This window comes from Pan troglodytes, chromosome 9, assembly GCF_028858775.2.
Source record: "Pan troglodytes isolate AG18354 chromosome 9, NHGRI_mPanTro3-v2.0_pri, whole genome shotgun sequence".
NCBI classification, from domain to species: Eukaryota; Metazoa; Chordata; class Mammalia; order Primates; family Hominidae; genus Pan; species Pan troglodytes.
Genome location: NC_072407.2, coordinates 64,452,890 through 64,469,693, shown reverse-complemented (window position 1 = coordinate 64,469,693; position 16,804 = coordinate 64,452,890). Strand labels below are relative to the sequence as shown.

Genomic DNA, 16,804 nt, shown 5'->3' with positions numbered 1-16,804 from the left:
CTAAAACTATAAAATGCTGAAGAAAGAAATTAAACATGCAAATAAATGGAGAGACACGTCATGTTCACGGATTAAAAGGCAATCATAAATATGTTAATTCTCCCCAAACTTATCTATAGATTTAATGCAATTCTAATCAAAATCCCAGCAGGACTTTTGTAGCTAAGCTAATCCTAAAATTTAAATGGAAAGGTAACACTGATACAATAGTCAAAATAATTTTAAAAGAAAAATAAAATTGGAAGAATTATATTACCAGATTTTAATACTTATTACAAAGCTATAGTCATCTTGACTTATGTGGTATTGGCAAAAGGAGAGATGTACAGATCAATGGGAGAAAATAAAAAGTCTAGAAATAGACCCATACCAATATGGCTAATACCTGACAAAGATATAAAAGAAATTCAGCAGAGAAAGGATAGTCTTTCCAACAAATGGTGCTGGAACAACTAGACATCCATCCATATGCTCCTAAACACAAACAAAAAACATAAACCTCATACTTAAAAAAAACTTAACTCAAAATAGATCATAAATCTAAACGTTAACATGTAAAATAATAAAACATTTAGAAGAAAACAAAGGAGAATTAGGACCTAGGACTAGACAATAGTTTCTTAGACATGACAAAAAAATCACACTCTATTTTAAAAATTTAATTAATTGGACTTCATCAAATTAAAATTTTTGTTCTCTGAAAAACACTGGTAAGTAAACAAAAAGACAAGCTGGGCTAGGCATGGCGGCTCATGCCTACAATCTCAGCATTTTGGGAGGCCAAGGCAGAAGGATCACTTCAGGCCAGGAGTTCGAGACCAGCCTGGCCAACGTAGCAAGATCCCATCTCTAAAAAAAAAAAATTTTTTTTAAAGACAAGCTACAGACTGGGAGAAAATGCTGCAAAGCACATATCTGACAACATATTTGTATCCATAATATGTAGATTCTTAAACCCAACGGTAATATAACAATCCAATTTTAAGATGAACAAAAGATTTGAAGACTCTTCACCAAAGACATACAGATGACAGAAATGCACATGAAAAGATGTTCACCATCAGCCATTAGGGAAATTCAAATTAAAGCCATGATTAGATATCAGTACACACCTATCAGAATGGCTAAAATAAGAAACAGACAATACCAACTGCTGATAAATATGCAGACCAATTGGAATTACCTTTCTGCTGAATAACAACTTTTTCTTAAACACACTATGTAAAGATGCTTTAAGTGATATTTTGATATTGTGGTTTTAGACAGACACACTCGCCAATTGACTCAGTACAAGTGTCTAGTCAGAGAATATAGGGAAAAAAATTTGAATTGCACAACATATGTGAACAAAACATAAAATGCTTTTCTTGGCATGGGTAGAAACTTCCAGACTTCCGTCTATTGTGTTCACTATTTCCTCATTTTTAAAAGTGTTCTTGGATTTAGGCTTTATTTTGTCCTTAAGCAGAACTTCTGAAAAAGTTCAAATAGTAAACATACTCAGCTTTGCATGGAGGGGCCTCTGCTGCACAACTTAACACTGCCCTCGGAGCAGAGCAACTGAAGACAACAATGGAAATGGGCATTTCCATTGCTTGTGTTTCGATAAAACTTTAAAGAACCGACTGTGGCTGGATTTGGCCCACAGGCCATAGTTTGACAACCCGGGGCTACAGTAGCAGATATATGCATTCAGAAGGCAGCAGTAGGCAGCTCACAGGCAGGACCACAGCCAGCTTTCATTGGTTCTAAGCATTTAATTAGCAGCTGCCTGGTTTTGCTAGGGAAATATCTCGCTGCTTGCAAGCACTGGTCCCAAGGTGGTCTCAAGGGATACCCCTTTTCTACTCAGACCTCATGCTTCACCAGCACATAGATGTTCTCAAGTCCATTTGCACCTGAGCAGCACGGGTGGAGCCTGGGGAATGGAGAGGGTAGGGGACTAAGTGGCAGGGCCGTGTCAAGACCCAGGTCTTTCCCAATGAACAAACTCCCCTTTACAAACAGGGAGCACCCCAAAAAATAGGAAGGAGCTCCACCTGCCCCATCGTGACAGTAACTGACGTGTTCCTCACAGGTTATCCAGGCAGTGGAACCACTCACTGCAGCAGCATCTCCGAGGGTGGGGGCCTGCACCTGGTGATCCTGAGGCACACCGCAGGTGATGGAACAGTACCTTCGTCCTGCAGGCCACTGGTGGCCCAAGACACACAGCTACAGGGCTGGGACTGAGGCGCCCAGTCTTCATGGTATCAACAGCAGGCTTGAAGGAATATACTTTATTAATCTACCTCCCAAACGCTAAAATGCCAAAGACTAAAATGCTAACATTCAGCTAAATTAAAACAACTATTTACAGAGCACTGTCTGCAGGCCATGTGGGGCTGGGCCCATTTCTTCCCCACCCACCCACCCAGCCCATCCTCCAAACAGGCCTGGGGCCACCTGCCACCTGCAGCAGAAACACCCAGCACAGAGGACGTTTATATACACCTGGCCAAGCCCTCCACAATGGCATGCCAAGAAGGAGGGCAACAGACCAAGACAGAGACCGACAGACAGACAGATAGACATGGACAGGAGGCGAGGCTGCCAAGAAGGCCGCAGGCCAGCCTCAGTGCTTCTTCAGGCTGTAGGCCAGGCTGCTGGGGACCCTGGCGCCCTGCAGGGGCGGTGAGTTCCAGACAGCAGAGCTGGTGCGCTTGTGATAGCGGGGCTTGCTCTTCTTGAAGATATCCTCCAAGTCCAGTGGGAGAATGGTTCCAAAGAGCTCCAGAAGGTTCGGTGGGTGGTAGTACTGGTGAATGATAGCCTGGCTTAGCGGGGTGCCTGCAGGAGACCACAGACCAGACACTGCCTTGGGGCTCTCCATGAACCTCCCCATCCCCTGCCCACCACAGAGCCCTGTCACCCTCTCCAACCTCCCTACAGAGAGCTCTGTCACCCTCTTCAGCCCTGTCCCTGCCTGTACCACCATCGAACCCAGAGAACGCCCTTGTGTCACATCCTTCCAACCTTCCTCTGGCAGCTTAGCCTTACAAAGTCCTTGAGAGCTCGCATGAGCCAGGCACTCCTTGAACCTGTCCCGACCACCACCTGGGAGGCAGGTTCTGTATTCTCCCATTCAGCAGATTTGCCCAAAGGCATACAGCTAATAATGGCAGAGCCTGTGTTTGAAGACAAGCCCAGTTCCAGAGCTTAAGCATAGGATGCCATCCTTGACCACCTTGGCCAGCTGCTTCTCACAGACCCCACAGGCCCTGGTGCAGTGCTGAGGGGGCCTCTGGGCCGTGGATGTGGGAGATCACAGTCCTGACAACGGGGCTGAGGAAGACCCAGGGGATCAGGAGGCCAGACATGCACCAGCACTTGCTCAGCACCAGGTGCGGCTCTAAGGGCCAGCCGTGAGCTCACTCATGTCACTCTCAATAGAACTCCTCAGCTGGGTCTTGTCTTCACCCCCCTTTCACGGATGAGGAAACTATTTAAGTAAGCTGTTCAAAGTCACCTCCGATTAGATGGCTTTGCAAGCGAGCTGGCTCCTGCTCACTGCCATCTCCCAAATGACTTGACACTAGTAGTTAAGAGGCTTAAAGCACATGCCAGTTACTGTAGGGTTCAGATGAGGTGAAACTCACAAAACCAAGTTTCTGTAGTGTGCCTACCAGCTATGGGATTCCAGGCCCTTCCCTCTGGGGCGTCTGCACCCCTCCCTGACTTCCAGCTCAGCAACCGCTGCAAGGCACCCATGGTACCCACGGGCCCCATCCACTCTGGCAGCACCCACTTCTAGCACCTACCCTGCTCACTCAAGCTGGCCTTGCACTCAGGCCTGAGACATTGCAGTCACGCTCACCCACATTCTGGTTTAATGCTGGGGCCTGTAAACTCCAGGTCAGATCCTGCTCAAGTGCCTCATGCACTCCTCAGGGACTTTCCTGCCTCCCCGAGCTGGCCGGAAGCCCCAGGCTCCAGCTTGGTGTTCTGCCTAAACCCTTCCCCATTCTAGCTCTGCCTCTGCCCCAGGTGGCTTACTTAGGTCCAAGTCTCTTCAGCCCTGCTGGATGGGACTCTAAGGAAGGGCCTAGTCCAAGTCAGGACACCCAGCAGCATATGCCATGCCCAAGCCCAGCACAATTTCATATATTTGTTGAGAACAAAGGAACCCAACCTCATAGGTCTGGTCCTCAGGAAAGCACAATGACCACAGGGTGCCCCACACTCCCCAGGGCACATGCATACCCAAGGCTAGAGCCTCGAGCTGCCAACTGAAGCACACGGCAGCCTCCCAACACCGCAGCAGCCAACCCACTACTTCCAGGGCCCTCAAGATGAGGACCAGGGAGGGCCTGAGTCTCCCAGGGAGCTGTGGGCTTTGCTTACCTCGGGCCCAGGTGGGGATGGGCTTCCGGGGATGGGCCTCATCATCGGTGGAGTCGTCGCTATTCAGATCCATCCCATAGTTATCTGGGTTGATCTTGGGAGGGGCCCTGTGCCCTTGCGGAGTCATCTGATATGAGGTACAAGCTGGAGACTGGAAAAACAAATGTGGCCGTCAGTTCCCTCCATGGCATTCCCATCTCTCACCACCGAGGAGTGCTGGGGCACTGCTCACCTCCTCCCATTTCACAGGAGAAACAAAAGGTGCAGGATCACTTTTTCTTTTTTTTTGAGACAGAATCTCACTGTCGCCCAGGCTGGAGTGCAGTGGTGTGATCTCGGCTCACTGCAACCTCCGCCTCCCAGGTTCAAGAGATTCTCATGCCTCAGCTTTCCCAAGTAGCTGGATTACAGGTGTGCACCACCACACCCGGCTAATTTTTTGTATGTTTAGTAGAGACTCGGTTTCACTATGTTGACCAGGCTGGTCTCGAACTCCTGACCTCAAGTAATCTGTCCCCTTGGCCTCCCAATATGCTGGGATTACAGGCGAGAACCACTGCACCTGGCCTACTTTTTAATTTTAAAAAGTCACAGAACACACACTCTCTGTATCTCCTTTTTTGATGCTAAGGTGTATTGCAAACTTTCTTCCAGGTCAGTGTGTCTAGAATCCTCCCGGGAACCACTAAGGAGACTCCAGGATTTGCAACGTAACCATCCATCATTGACAAATACCATACTAACTTCCAAGTTTTCCACATCTTAACAATGCTGCAATGAAAACATTGTTTTGTTTGGTAACAGCAGTGAAGTGAAAATAGATCAAATGCTCATCAAGAGGAGCCGGCTGAATTCCAGCATAATTAAGGTACACAGTCATCAAAACTAAGAAATTGACCTGTGTTGAAATAGACAGATGTCTATAATATACTAAGTGAAAAAAAACCATGGGGGTTGGGGGCCTGGAAATCAAGCCACCAAATGGTATGTGCCCATTTTAAATATGTATGTGTATGGGTGAAAGAGAGAGAGAGAGAGAGAGAGGATATCTGTGTGTGTGTTAAAAGGGTTACATAAGTAAAAATCTAGAAGGATATACAACGCGCTTAGTAGAGTTTTCCTGAGGGTCCCTTTTTTTAAAACTGTATACTCTTCTATAAGGTTTAGTTCCTTTTTATCCCCCACCTCAACAAATTCTACTTTTAGAATAACAAAGAATATAAAAAGTAGTAAAAACAATTGGGCCAAGTGTATCTGTCCTTTTCCTTAGGGGCCTAACACAGCCTGTGCCTCTAGCTACTGGGAAGAGAATAGAGTGGGCCCCTCCACCTGAGAGCCTCTCCACTGGGGCCCAGGCTGCACCTGCACGTCCACAGTCACATTCAGGGCCTTGCTGGCCCCTGCTGCCTCCTTGGCTTTCTTCTCTTGCTCCTCCTGCAGCTGCCGCTCAGCCAGACGCTGCTGCTCTTCCTGGAACCCAGGTGGCAATGGGGTGTTAGGGAGCTGTGCAGGTGCCCTTCCCTCCCCTCCCCTTCCCTCCGCTCCATTCTCCTCCCTTTCCCTCCCCTCCCTAGGCAGCCCCTGCTGCAGGAGTCCAGACCCGCCCACAGCTCAGCGCAGACCCCAGAGGAGCCCGCAACCCAGCTCCCCTCACCTTCTTCTTCTTCTCCTCCAGTTCCCTCTGCAGCTGCTCCTTCTGCAGCCGCAGGGCCTTCTCCCGCTCCTGCAGCTCCCTGAGGACCCAGCAAGAGCCTGTTAGGACAGGAAGTGGAGCCCCAGCCCAAGCCCTGTTCCCATCCCTGCTGGGGAAACCAGGCCCAGCCAGTAGGACACACCTTAGAAAGTGGGATTGCTGAATGGGCAACCAGTTTAGAGCCAAGAGCTGCGCTTTTGCCCCGGGGCTAGAAGTGTGCACACCTGAGGGTGCAGGGAACACAAGCTGGAGCCCAACATTTGGCCCCCACTTTTCCTTGTAACTTAGGTCTCTGAGCCTCATAACACTTTTATACAATGGAGACCATAACACATTTCCTCCAGGGTCAACATGAGAATCAAATGGGATAATCCACAATACCCCTTTTTATCCTAACCTTCAGGGCAGACACTGGCTCCAAGCATGAACAAGAGGCTGTGGATGAGTTCTGGAGTCACCTCCACAACACACTGGCTCATGACTTTGAACATGTCATTTAACCTCTCTGGACCTGTTTCCCCCTGTGTGAAGTGGAGCTGATGGCTCCCATGCCACCATGGGCTTCAACTGAGGACTAAACAAGGAAACAGGTGTAAAGCATGCAGCTCGGGTACCCACCAAAGCTGCCGACACTATGACTATCACACCACCACCCTCAAAGCCCCCTGCCCTGCCCAGCACCCTGCACATTAGCTGCACCCTACGCCTTCTCGCCTTCCCAGACTCTGCCCAGAGGACCAAGGACAGCTTTGTCCCCATCAAGCAGCCCTGACTCAGTGCAGCCCTCTGGCTGTGACTCTTCACTTATCTGATAAACCTGAAGCCACCCACGAAGATGGACACGGAAAAAAAGTGCTGCCCGGTGTTTCCCAGGAGGTAGAGCGGGAGAGGGAACAGCTACGGGGCCTGCGTGTCTCATGCGGGCCTTGTGCTCTACTTCTGTGCACACAGACACAGGATCCCATGTATCTCCTGACCAACAGTGAGTGTGGCTTTTCCTCCTTGGCATCCCCACGACTCTCAGAACAACCAGGCACAGGGTAGGCCAGGGACAAATGCCTGTAAAACTAAACATGGAACTCTTGTCTATTGTACAGAGACCACTGCATCTGCACAGCTGGAAAATCCCAGGGCTCCTGGGTCCACGGTTCCCAAGGCAGGGGAACAGTCTGAAAATATCGGTAGGGGGCAATCTGAGTTATCGTCCTCATCAGGGGAGATGCATTTAGTGGGGACAGGGGCCAAGGATGCCAAACATCCTGCAATGTAACACAAAGATCTTTCCTGCCCAAAATGCCCATGGTGGCCCTGCTGAGAAATATCAGCTCATCCTCTGAGCACCACACCCCTGACAGTTACAAAAAGACACCTAAGAGGTCAGCACATGCAGCTGGAGGCAGAACCAAGCCAAGCCCTAAGCAAGCCCACCTACCACTCCTTGGATCTCCCATAGCCAATGGGCAGTGTATTCAGGTGGGCCTCTGGGTTTGGTGCCAAGGAAAGCACCTGCAAACCGTCACGTGCAGGTGGGGCTGTGTCCAGGCAAGGTTCACACCGTCTCTCTTCCACACACATGGAAGGCAGGCAGGCGGGCCAGCAGGTCCCTCACCTCTCGGCCTGGAGCCGCTCCTGCTCCCGCCGACGCTCCTGCTCTGCCAGCTGTCGCTCCTGCTCGCGCCGTTCCTGCTCCCGCCGCTCCTGCTCGCGCCGCTCCTGCTCCCGCCGCTCCTGCTCCCGCTGCTCTGCCAGCCGCTTAGCCTCGGCCGCCTTCCGCAGCCGCTCCTGCTCCTCTTCCTTCTTCTTCTGCAGCAGCTCTTGGTGCCGCCGCTCTTCCTCCTCCTGAAACGGAGAGCAAGGTCAGGTGCTGTGGCCAGGCCCAGGCCAGAGAGGCAGGACAGCAGCCCTACTCCCCCGAAGCCCAGGTGCCCCTCATATCAGCCACCACCACGGACAACCCAGGAATGGCGCCGTGGGACATCCCGAGCAAGGCTCTGCCAGAACCACCAGCAGCAGCCTGAAAAGGCATCTTGTGACAGCTGCTGCTGCTGTAGATTTAGCAGAAAGGAACCTTGGAGCCAAACTCGCTAGCTATGAAACAATGGGCAAGCATTTAAACCCTCTGGCCTGTTTCCTCGTCTATAAAATGGAGACTGCAGTTATTCCTACACTTACTTCATGGGGTTGCTGGGTTGATATGCACAACACACAGCAGGGCCTAGCACATAGTAAATAACTGACCTTGGTGACTAGTCACATAACCCCTAATGATGGATTTGCCTTCTCTAGAGTCCTAAGACTGGCTGGGAAGAGGTGGGCCCTTACTCTTATAGGCAGAACAGTCAGGGGGTGGACCATAACAGCAATTGTATAGAACTCTTAGCAGGCATCAGACACTACTGAGCATTTTACAGACATTAACACATTTAACCCTCACTGCTACTTGAAGACATGGAAGCAGAGAGGTCAAGCAGCCTGTAGAAAGTCACACAGCTAATAAATGGCAGAGCTGAGATAGGCAGTCTGGCTCCAAGTACAAGCACTTAACCCTCAAATTACTGCTGCTACAGGAGAGGCAGGTTCTGGTCACCATCCCCGCCCTGGAGACTTCTGGGAAACCTCCTTCTTAGCATGAAGCAACAAGATGGTCTGGGTCAACCCCACAAGGTGGGGTGCATCCAGTAGGGCCCCATGGTGCTGAGACAGCGCCCACCCCGCCCACCTCCTCCCTGAGGCCCACCTGCGCTCGCACCTGCTGCAGCCACCTGAGCCTACGCGCCTCCTCCTCCTGCTTCCTGCGCGCTTCCACCTCCTCCATCTTCTTGGCTGCCGCCTTTTTCTTGGCCTTCTCCTCTGCCAGCCGCTCCTCCTTGGCCTGCAGAGCCCACCCACACATGCCCATTGGAGCACCCACATTCAATCCTGCAGAGTGGAGCCCAGAACTGTGTGTGGCAGGCCCCACCTGCCCCTGCACACCTGGCTTGTTCCCACCGCCCAGGGAGAGGACACCAGAAGCCGGTCCTGCCTGAGTGTCAGACCCCACTCACAAAGGGCTGCCAGGGAAACCCAGAGCTGAGTGGACTCCAGGGCCCATGGGGCAGACAGGAGATGGGTACAGGGGTACAGTGACAAATCTGCAATTTCCTGAGGGGTCCAGTCCTAACCCTTGGCCCAAGTCTGAATTGCCTGGGCCTCCACAGCCCAGGCTCCCACCTTCTCAGTCTTCTCGTCGATCTGAGCAAACTTCTGCTCAATCTGCTTCTTCTTCTCCTCCTTCATCTGCTCCACCCGCTCGCGGGCCTGCAGCACCTTGCGGAGGCGTTCCTCACGCTTCCTGCGGGGCATAGGATAGTCATGGGGAGCCCCACCAAGGCTGGGATGGGCCACAGTCCAGGAAGCCAGGCCACTTACAGCTTCACCTCCTCCAGCCGCCGCCGCTTGTCCTCCTCCACCTTCTGCCTGCGCAGCTGCTCGGCCTCCTCCTTCCGCCGCAGATTCTCCAGGCGCTGCCGCTCCTTCTCCTGGGGTGGCGGGGGGCGAGGGAGATGGGACATGAGCAAGGACGACCCCCCACCCAGCCCCAAAAGCTGCCCACAGTCCCCAGCAGCCTGCAGCCACGTGGGTGGCAGCATCAGAATGCTTCTTAGGCAGAGGTATCCCCAACGTGGCCCCAACAGCACCCAAGCCAAGGCCCGCAGCTCCCGCCTTTCCTCCCAGGAGCACTCAGCTACCTCGCAAGGGCCTGAGCCACAGTGCCCTCCATTGAGCCCTGCCAAGTTTTGGGCAACACAAAAGTCAGGCTCCAAATAGGATTTATGTGCTAATGACAACTACATAAACTGTGCATTGAAAAAGAAAATGAAGGATGAGCTTGGAAGGGTGAGGAGCAGAAAGGCAGCTCTTCCAATCATGGTGAATGTTCTAGTAAGGGGGTGGTGCAGATGCAAGGCTTAACTTACTACTGTCATGCTTTATAATATCCATACTATATATATACATATATTCTATTGTGTATATCAACTATTTCATAATAGTTGAAAAAAATAAAAGGAAATATTGACAAATGCTAACAGTCTAGTGAGATGGATTAGGGATGGTATTAATTTTCTTTTATTTTCCAAACTTCCTGTGACATGGCTATGCACTTTTTTCTTTTTTTTTTGTGTGTGTGTGTGGAGACAGAGTCTGCTCTGTCACCCAGGCTGGAGTGCAATGGCGCGATCTCGGCTCACTGCACCCTCCACCTCCCAGGTTCAAGCAATTCTCGTGCCTCAGCCTCGCGAGTAGCTGGAGCTACAGGCATGTGCCACCACACCCAGCTAATTTTTGTATTTCTAGTAGAGGTGGGGTTTCACTATGTTGGCCAGGCTGGTGCTGAACTCCTGACCTCAAGGGATCCGCCCGCCTTGGCCTTCCAAAGTGCTAGGATTACAGGTGTGAGCCACCACGCCCAGCTGGCTATGTTCATTTTTAAGGCAACTTTTAAAAAGTACTAGTTGGCTGAAAAGCTGATTGATGCTGGCACCCCCTCCTGGGCAGACACAGAAAGTCCCAGGGGCACAGCCACAGCAATGGGCAGCCAGCAGGGATGGGCAGGGGCTCTAAGCCCTCCCTGGCCAAGGACAAGGCTAGTGCTTTCCCCTTGAACAGTCTGGGGCTGGGTGGAGGCTGGGACCCAGAGGGAAGCCCCACACCCATCACCCGAACCTGGCTCCCAGTAGACTCCCACCTTTAGGCACAGTGTCCAATAGCTTCCCCCTCTTCCTGTACTGGTTACTATCGATTTCTCCTTGGCTTCTGAGCCTAACTGGAGGAGCACTCTCGCCTAGAAATCTGGCTCCAAGGTAATACCATCCTCCCAAAGATGGAGAGAAGGGGTCCCGGGAACAGGTAAGATGGAGTAGACATACTCCACCTCTCTCTCCCACTGAATGCAGCTACAAAACCTGGACAGAATGCAAGGAGCGGCTACTTGAGGCCTCTGAAAAGTAAAGAGGAGCAGGCAGATAGGGAAGAAGACCAGACTTGGAAGCACCAGCCAACCAGCAGTGAGTTCTCCATTGTTTTTCTCCAGCCTAACTCAACACAGCCTGGAACTGCAAAGGAGTCACTGGGGCACGGACAGAAAGAATTCCAGGACAAGCCCTCTAGTCCTGACTCAAGCAGCAGAAAGGGAGTATCTAACGCTCAGAGAAGGCAGAAATCCCATTTTTGTTTGTTCTCTTTTCTTCTTTGCCTTGTGCCCCAGCCCACAAGCAGTCCTATGGCAACCAGGGGCAGCAGCAGTTGAAGAAAAGCTGCCAAGTCAAAATTCGAGGGAGGAGCTGTGATTCCACAAGTGTGGGCCAAACCCTGTGTGTTGCTCTTCTGTCTGTCCCCCTGCCAGGTGACCCTGGACAGAGAAAGCTGCCAAGTCAAAACTCAGAGGAGGAGCTGTGATCCCAAAAGTGTGGGCCAAATCCTATGTGTTGTTCTTTCCCTGTCCCCCTGGCAGGTGGCCCTGGACACAGTCGTAGAAGCACACAAAGCAGAACAAGGTAACTGAAGCCCCAGCTTCCCGGCTGGAGGACAGAAAAGGGAGCCCCAGAGGAGATCGGGAAAATGATGCTGCAGGTTATTGACGAACGCCCAGGCTCAGCTCTAAGCTGCAGATGCTAGGATCTGATCCTAATTACCACACCGAAGGCTGAGAACTAAACTAACAGACCACCTGCCAAGTCCCAGGCTGACTGCTGACTGGCACACACCCGGGAAAAGTCCAAACAGCACTGCCATCTTCAAAATCGGGACTAACATTGGAACCAGAGTCCACAGAAGGCAGATGGGAACCTGCAGCCTAAACCTAACCAGGTCAATTGCTACTAAACTGCAATGCTGAGAAAATATCAACATTGTCCATAGATTTAAACAAGACCCAGAGACTCATAGCAGAATGTTCAGGATGCAGTCCAAAATGACTCCGTAGCCCCCTGGTCTCCTAACTATGGACTGTCCCCACCCACTAGATGCCCTGTGCAGGGACCTGGGATCCCCAAAGCAGGAAAGGGGACCACTTCCTGGTCTTCTCTATCACCCTGTGAGACCTGCAGGGCTCTAATCGGCACAGGTGGTAAGGCCACTGGAAGGTATACTGTCAGTCACCCTCTCCAACAAGAGGGGAACAGGCCTCCATGAGGAGAAGCCAGCTCAGGGCCCACCTGGCCAGCTGCTGGGAAGCCCCTCTCACCTGCCGAGGCCCTCAACTGGAGGCAGAAGCCCTCCTGGCTGTCACAGGTGTCCCTGTGTGGCTGCAGAGGACCCTTCAGAAGGCTTGCAGGAACTAAAGGAATGAGGTGACTGTGGCCTTGGCAAATGGCACGGGGAGCTGGGGCTGCGGGCTAAGCATGTCCCCATCTGAGGGTCCTTGCTCAGGGCCAGCCTGGCTCAGCTCAGCTCTGAGGTGTCTGAGAAGAGAACAGCTTCTGCGACTTGTTTCTAGACGCTACTACCCACTGTTCTACTGTCACCCAGCACAGCAAGACCCAGCACTTCCACCTCAGTTCAGACCCACACTTGCGCTCCCCCATCACCCCACTGCCTCAAGGCTACTGCTCAGGTCTGTGAACCAATAAATCTCAGTAGCTCTGGGGACCACAGACAACCTGTCTGTTCTCTTCAAAGACCCACAGACCCTGACGGGGCCTGGTGCAGGGGAGGAGGAAGGGAAGGTGGCTGTGGAGAACACATCAAGCTGTAGCCCTGGTGAAAAGCCACACCCCCTTGCTTCCTCCTAGGAGCAGAGTCAAGGGCAGGGAGGGCAGAGAAGGACGCTGGGGCCCAGAACTGCTGGGCGCCTCCAGCCAGTGCACCCTTCACCGTCCCACTCTCTTCCTAAGGCTCCCCTTCCGCTTACAATGTTAGTGCATCTACAGGTGCTGTCAGCTACGCAGGGAAGGGGCTACAGCGGGTGAGTGCTAGGTGGGGCGAGGTTACCGACAGGAAAAGGCTTTACTTACGACGAAGCTGCACTGTGGAGGAGACAAGGGAAAAGGCAAGAGTTAATGCCAGGCCGGGGAGCATCCTGCCAGGCAGGCCACATGCCCAGCTGTGCCAGCAAGCCTGCGTGGGGCCTGCCCTCCTGCCAGCAGCACCCCCACCGCCTCTCCTGTCACCCAACCCTCACCCCAGTGGTGGAGGTGTCCACAAGTACCTCTCACCTTAACTACACAGATCCCCAGGGCTCACACTGAGCCGGCCAAGCCTCCAGGCTGTAGTCCAGAGCCCACAAGGTCAAGTGCAGGACAGTGCCCTCAGAGGTCAAGACAGCCGGTGGCCACAGAGGTTTCAACCGGCCCCTAACAGTGCCAGGCCACACTTGCCTCCGCCCAGGCTCACACTACTCCCAGTATCTTACAGGACAGACTGGACCTTCAGCCACACTGCCCAGCTCCCACAAAGCCCGGCCTGGGCACAGGCCCCTCACCTTGGGGTCCATGCGCAGGGGAGTGTTGCGCTTAATAAAGGACTTCATGACGCTGCGTGGGGCTGAGGTCGGGGTCATGAGCATCTGGTTCCTCTGCACTGTGTGCAGAAAGGTCCGGAGGGGCCGCACCACCTGCAGACGAGGACCAGGGTCAGGAGTGGGCAGGCGGGGCAGGGTACTGAAGGGGGTCAGGGCTCCAGGAGGGGGCAGGTGCCTGGCTCACCTTGCTGGCTGGGCAGGGTGAGGAAGGGGTCTTGCTCCTGGGGGGCTGCAGCTCCTCATCCTCCAGGTGCTGCTCCTCGTCCAGCTCACTCACGGCTTGCTTGTAGCTGCGCTTCCTCCTGCCAAGGCGCGGGCGGTGGCATCACAGGGCAGCCCGCCACAGCCCAGCCACACCCCATCAAAAGTCACCCCGGTGAACAATACCGGGCCCAGGCCACAGGCCTCTAGACTGAAAGAGGCTGCAGAGCCTAAGCAACCCTCTGCTGCCCACTCAGAGGAAGGGAGGTGAACAGTCCAAGGTCACATGGCCAGGAGACCACACTAAGACAGGGTCAACAATTGGGTCGCCCTATTCCCAGGCTTGCGCTCATCCACAGCATGGAGCCGCCTCCTTGGTTAAGTCACAACACCAGGCCACACCCCAGCAGAGAGGCTCTGAAGCCCCTGAGCACACATCCACCTTCCCTGAGCAAGGAGACACAAGGCCACATCCTCCAGGGCCCTCAGAGTTACCCACAAACCCCTTCCCGGATGCAAACCTGGCACTCTGCGGTGGCTCTCTGGGTCCATCTGCTTGGTCCGTCTTGGCCTCTGTGAAGACAGCAATTTCAGCAAGGCTGCAGAAACGATGGCAGCGGCAGGGTGGGAATGGGGGTGTAGGGGGAAGGGGTCCCTGGGCAGCAGCCTTGGCAGTGGGCAAGGCTCCCTTCCTGGCAGCTCCGGGGTGGCCAAACGCAGACATATCAGCCTTAACCCTGACTAGCCTTGAGGAATCTACAAGCACTTTGGGAGGCCAAGGTGGGCAGATCCTTGAGGTCAGGAGTTCAGCACCAGCCTGGCCAACATAGTGAAACCCCGCCTCTACTAAAAATACAGATCTACAGATGCCAGGGCCTGGCTGCCCCCAGCTCATGAACACCTCCCCGCGAGTGCCTGGCTCTATGGTAGGCAAGGCAGGGCGGGACGGTCCTGTCGAGGCGGCAGCCCCAGACGTGCCCCACCCACCTCTGACACTAAGAACAGTGTGTGGACACCTTGTAGAAGCAGGAGCTCCAAGCCCCTTGCACAGCTTCTAAATCCCACCCCTCCTGGGCCATGCAGCTGGTGTGGCCATGACAGCAGGAGGGGGCAGCTCCCGCTGCAGGGTCAACATGGAGGGTGTAGGGTCAGTATTGTTTCGTTTCACTGCTAGGAGAAGGTGCACCTTACTCCAAAAGTTCCTCGCAGCAGCCCTTGGGGCTGCAGGGCTGGCATGACCATTGTCCCTGACCACGTCGTAAAGAGGAGGAGGCCGTGTTCAAGATCTCACAGCTACAGTGCACTTTCCACCAGAGAGAGGCACCCTTCTCAGGGAGATGTGAGCAGGACCCTGGGACACTCCCAAACCCACTGCTCTCCAGCCCTCTTTAGACAAGGATGGACATACAAAGGTCAGAAAGGAGCTGGCGGGGGAGGCAAAACAGGAGGCCAGGTGGGGTGTTCAATCCCCAGCCCACAGCTCTTCCCACTGGCCCCTGCAGTCAAGGTCAAGGCCTTGACCTGGCCTCTTCATATCCATACACCGATGCAGCCCCTTCCTCTGCTTCCTGTCCCAACCAGCCACAGCCCCCCATGCTGCACTCAGTGACAGCTCCAGCCCAACGGTGGGAGGTGAAGTCTACAGACTCAATAGGGATCTCTGCACCCCCAGGTTTAATTTCTCTTTAGCCTACTGGCCCAGAAAATGGGGCTTCCTTATCCCCAGAGAGAAGGTCAGGCCGAGGCTGCCAAGGCCCACTGTGGCTCCGGGCACTGCACACGGCAGGTCAGGAAGCCTCACCTTGCTGCCCTGCAGAGGGTGTTTCCGGGCTGCTGGCTGCAGGCTTCGGGTTGGGTGTGCTGTTGGCAATCTCCGTGTCATTGTGGGGCCACGAGTTATTTCCGTTGTTCTCAGGGACCTGTGGAAAGAACCAAGGCTTTAGGGGTCTTGACCTGGAACCCAAGGCCCAGGATGGCCGCAGTGCAGAGCGGGAGCCCCAGAGGTGAGTCCTCCCTTCCCCAGGCAGCCGTCTTACCTCTGGCTCAGCTGCCGCCACAGGCTCAGCCTCCTCGGGGGGTTCCTTCTGCTCAGAACTGAAAACAGAAGAGGGACTCTGAGGGGACTGCCCAGCTAGTCCAAGCCCTCCCCCTAGGGAGTCCCTCTACCATTCTAGGGATGGGGACCCAAGAGGTCAACACAAGGTGCCCTGGCCAGGGCCACGAACCCACAGCCCCCTGTGGGATAGGAGGATGGCAGCTCCCGGCAATGGCTCCATGGACAGACGAGGGATGTCAGCTTCAGAATGTGGCTTCATCTCCCTGGCACCCCACCACAGAGCTGGCTCAGGATGTGAGCCCTGTCCTCAGCTCCGCCTCCACCTCTTGGGCCCAGGTGAGCTGCGTCTCTTTTGTGGTCTGTTCTCTATTCACCATGGGGCTGGCAAGGCCAGCAGGTCTGCCCAGTCACCCTGTTTCCCCGTCCCAAGAACAAACCCTCTGCTCTGCAGCAAGGAGGGAGGGGGCTGGTTTTAGTGATGGCAGGACACGGCCTTCAGGAAAAGGAGTCTGTGTCCTGGCCCGAAGCAGCACTGGGTGTAATCCTGGAGCACTCCTATCCTACCCCAGCCAGTTTGAATGTAGCTCTTCCTGGCAGCCCTGCCTCACCCCCAACCTCTGGAGCCCACGCCCCAGGGTCAGGTCTAGCCAGGCAACCAGCAACGCTGACGGGCGCTGCAAGGAGACCAGGCGGCCAACACCCACATCACTCACTGCCTGGTCAGACAGGGAAAACGGGGCAGCTCCTGGGCGGTCAAGGCTCAGTGGGGAAGACTCAGCCCAGGAATTGCTTCCAGCCCTGGTGCTCACCTTGGCTCCCTGTCCCGGTGTGCCCTGCCTACCTCCGAAGCTCTGGAACTGAACTCACCCAACTTTCTGGGGCACCTCAACATTCAGGAGCCTCTCCAGGTAACTGTGACCTGAGGGGGAAAAGAAAGGCACAAAAGATCTCATCAGAGACTACACAGGTCCCA

General features: G+C 53.8%; 1 protein-coding gene across 8 annotated transcripts in view; it reads right to left on the bottom strand.

Annotated features, from left to right (window-relative positions):
* Positions 1-247: 247 nt before the first annotated feature.
* INCENP (inner centromere protein) overlaps positions 248-16,804 on the bottom strand; it is a 30,319-nt gene continuing 13,762 nt past the window's right edge. Inside the window, exons 5-19 of one of the 8 annotated variants that reach the window (XM_016921051.4) lie at positions 16,699-16,750; positions 15,812-15,869; positions 15,577-15,694; positions 14,297-14,348; positions 13,759-13,876; positions 13,536-13,667; positions 13,069-13,080; positions 9,485-9,594; positions 9,287-9,407; positions 8,814-8,948; positions 7,686-7,915; positions 6,038-6,116; positions 5,713-5,853; positions 4,384-4,534; positions 248-2,829 (exon numbers count right to left, since the gene is read on the bottom strand). In XM_016921051.4, coding sequence (XP_016776540.3) covers positions 2,615-2,829; positions 4,384-4,534; positions 5,713-5,853; positions 6,038-6,116; positions 7,686-7,915; positions 8,814-8,948; positions 9,287-9,407; positions 9,485-9,594; positions 13,069-13,080; positions 13,536-13,667; positions 13,759-13,876; positions 14,297-14,348; positions 15,577-15,694; positions 15,812-15,869; positions 16,699-16,750 — 1,724 coding nt within the window. In that variant the 3' untranslated portion in view covers positions 248-2,614. The remainder of the gene's footprint in view (positions 2,830-4,383; positions 4,535-5,712; positions 5,854-6,037; positions 6,117-7,685; positions 7,916-8,813; positions 8,949-9,286; positions 9,408-9,484; positions 9,595-13,068; positions 13,081-13,535; positions 13,668-13,758; positions 13,877-14,296; positions 14,349-15,576; positions 15,695-15,811; positions 15,870-16,698; positions 16,751-16,804) is intronic. The other 7 variants (XM_001151913.7, XM_016921049.4, XM_016921052.4 and 4 more) reach the window with 7 other exon arrangements.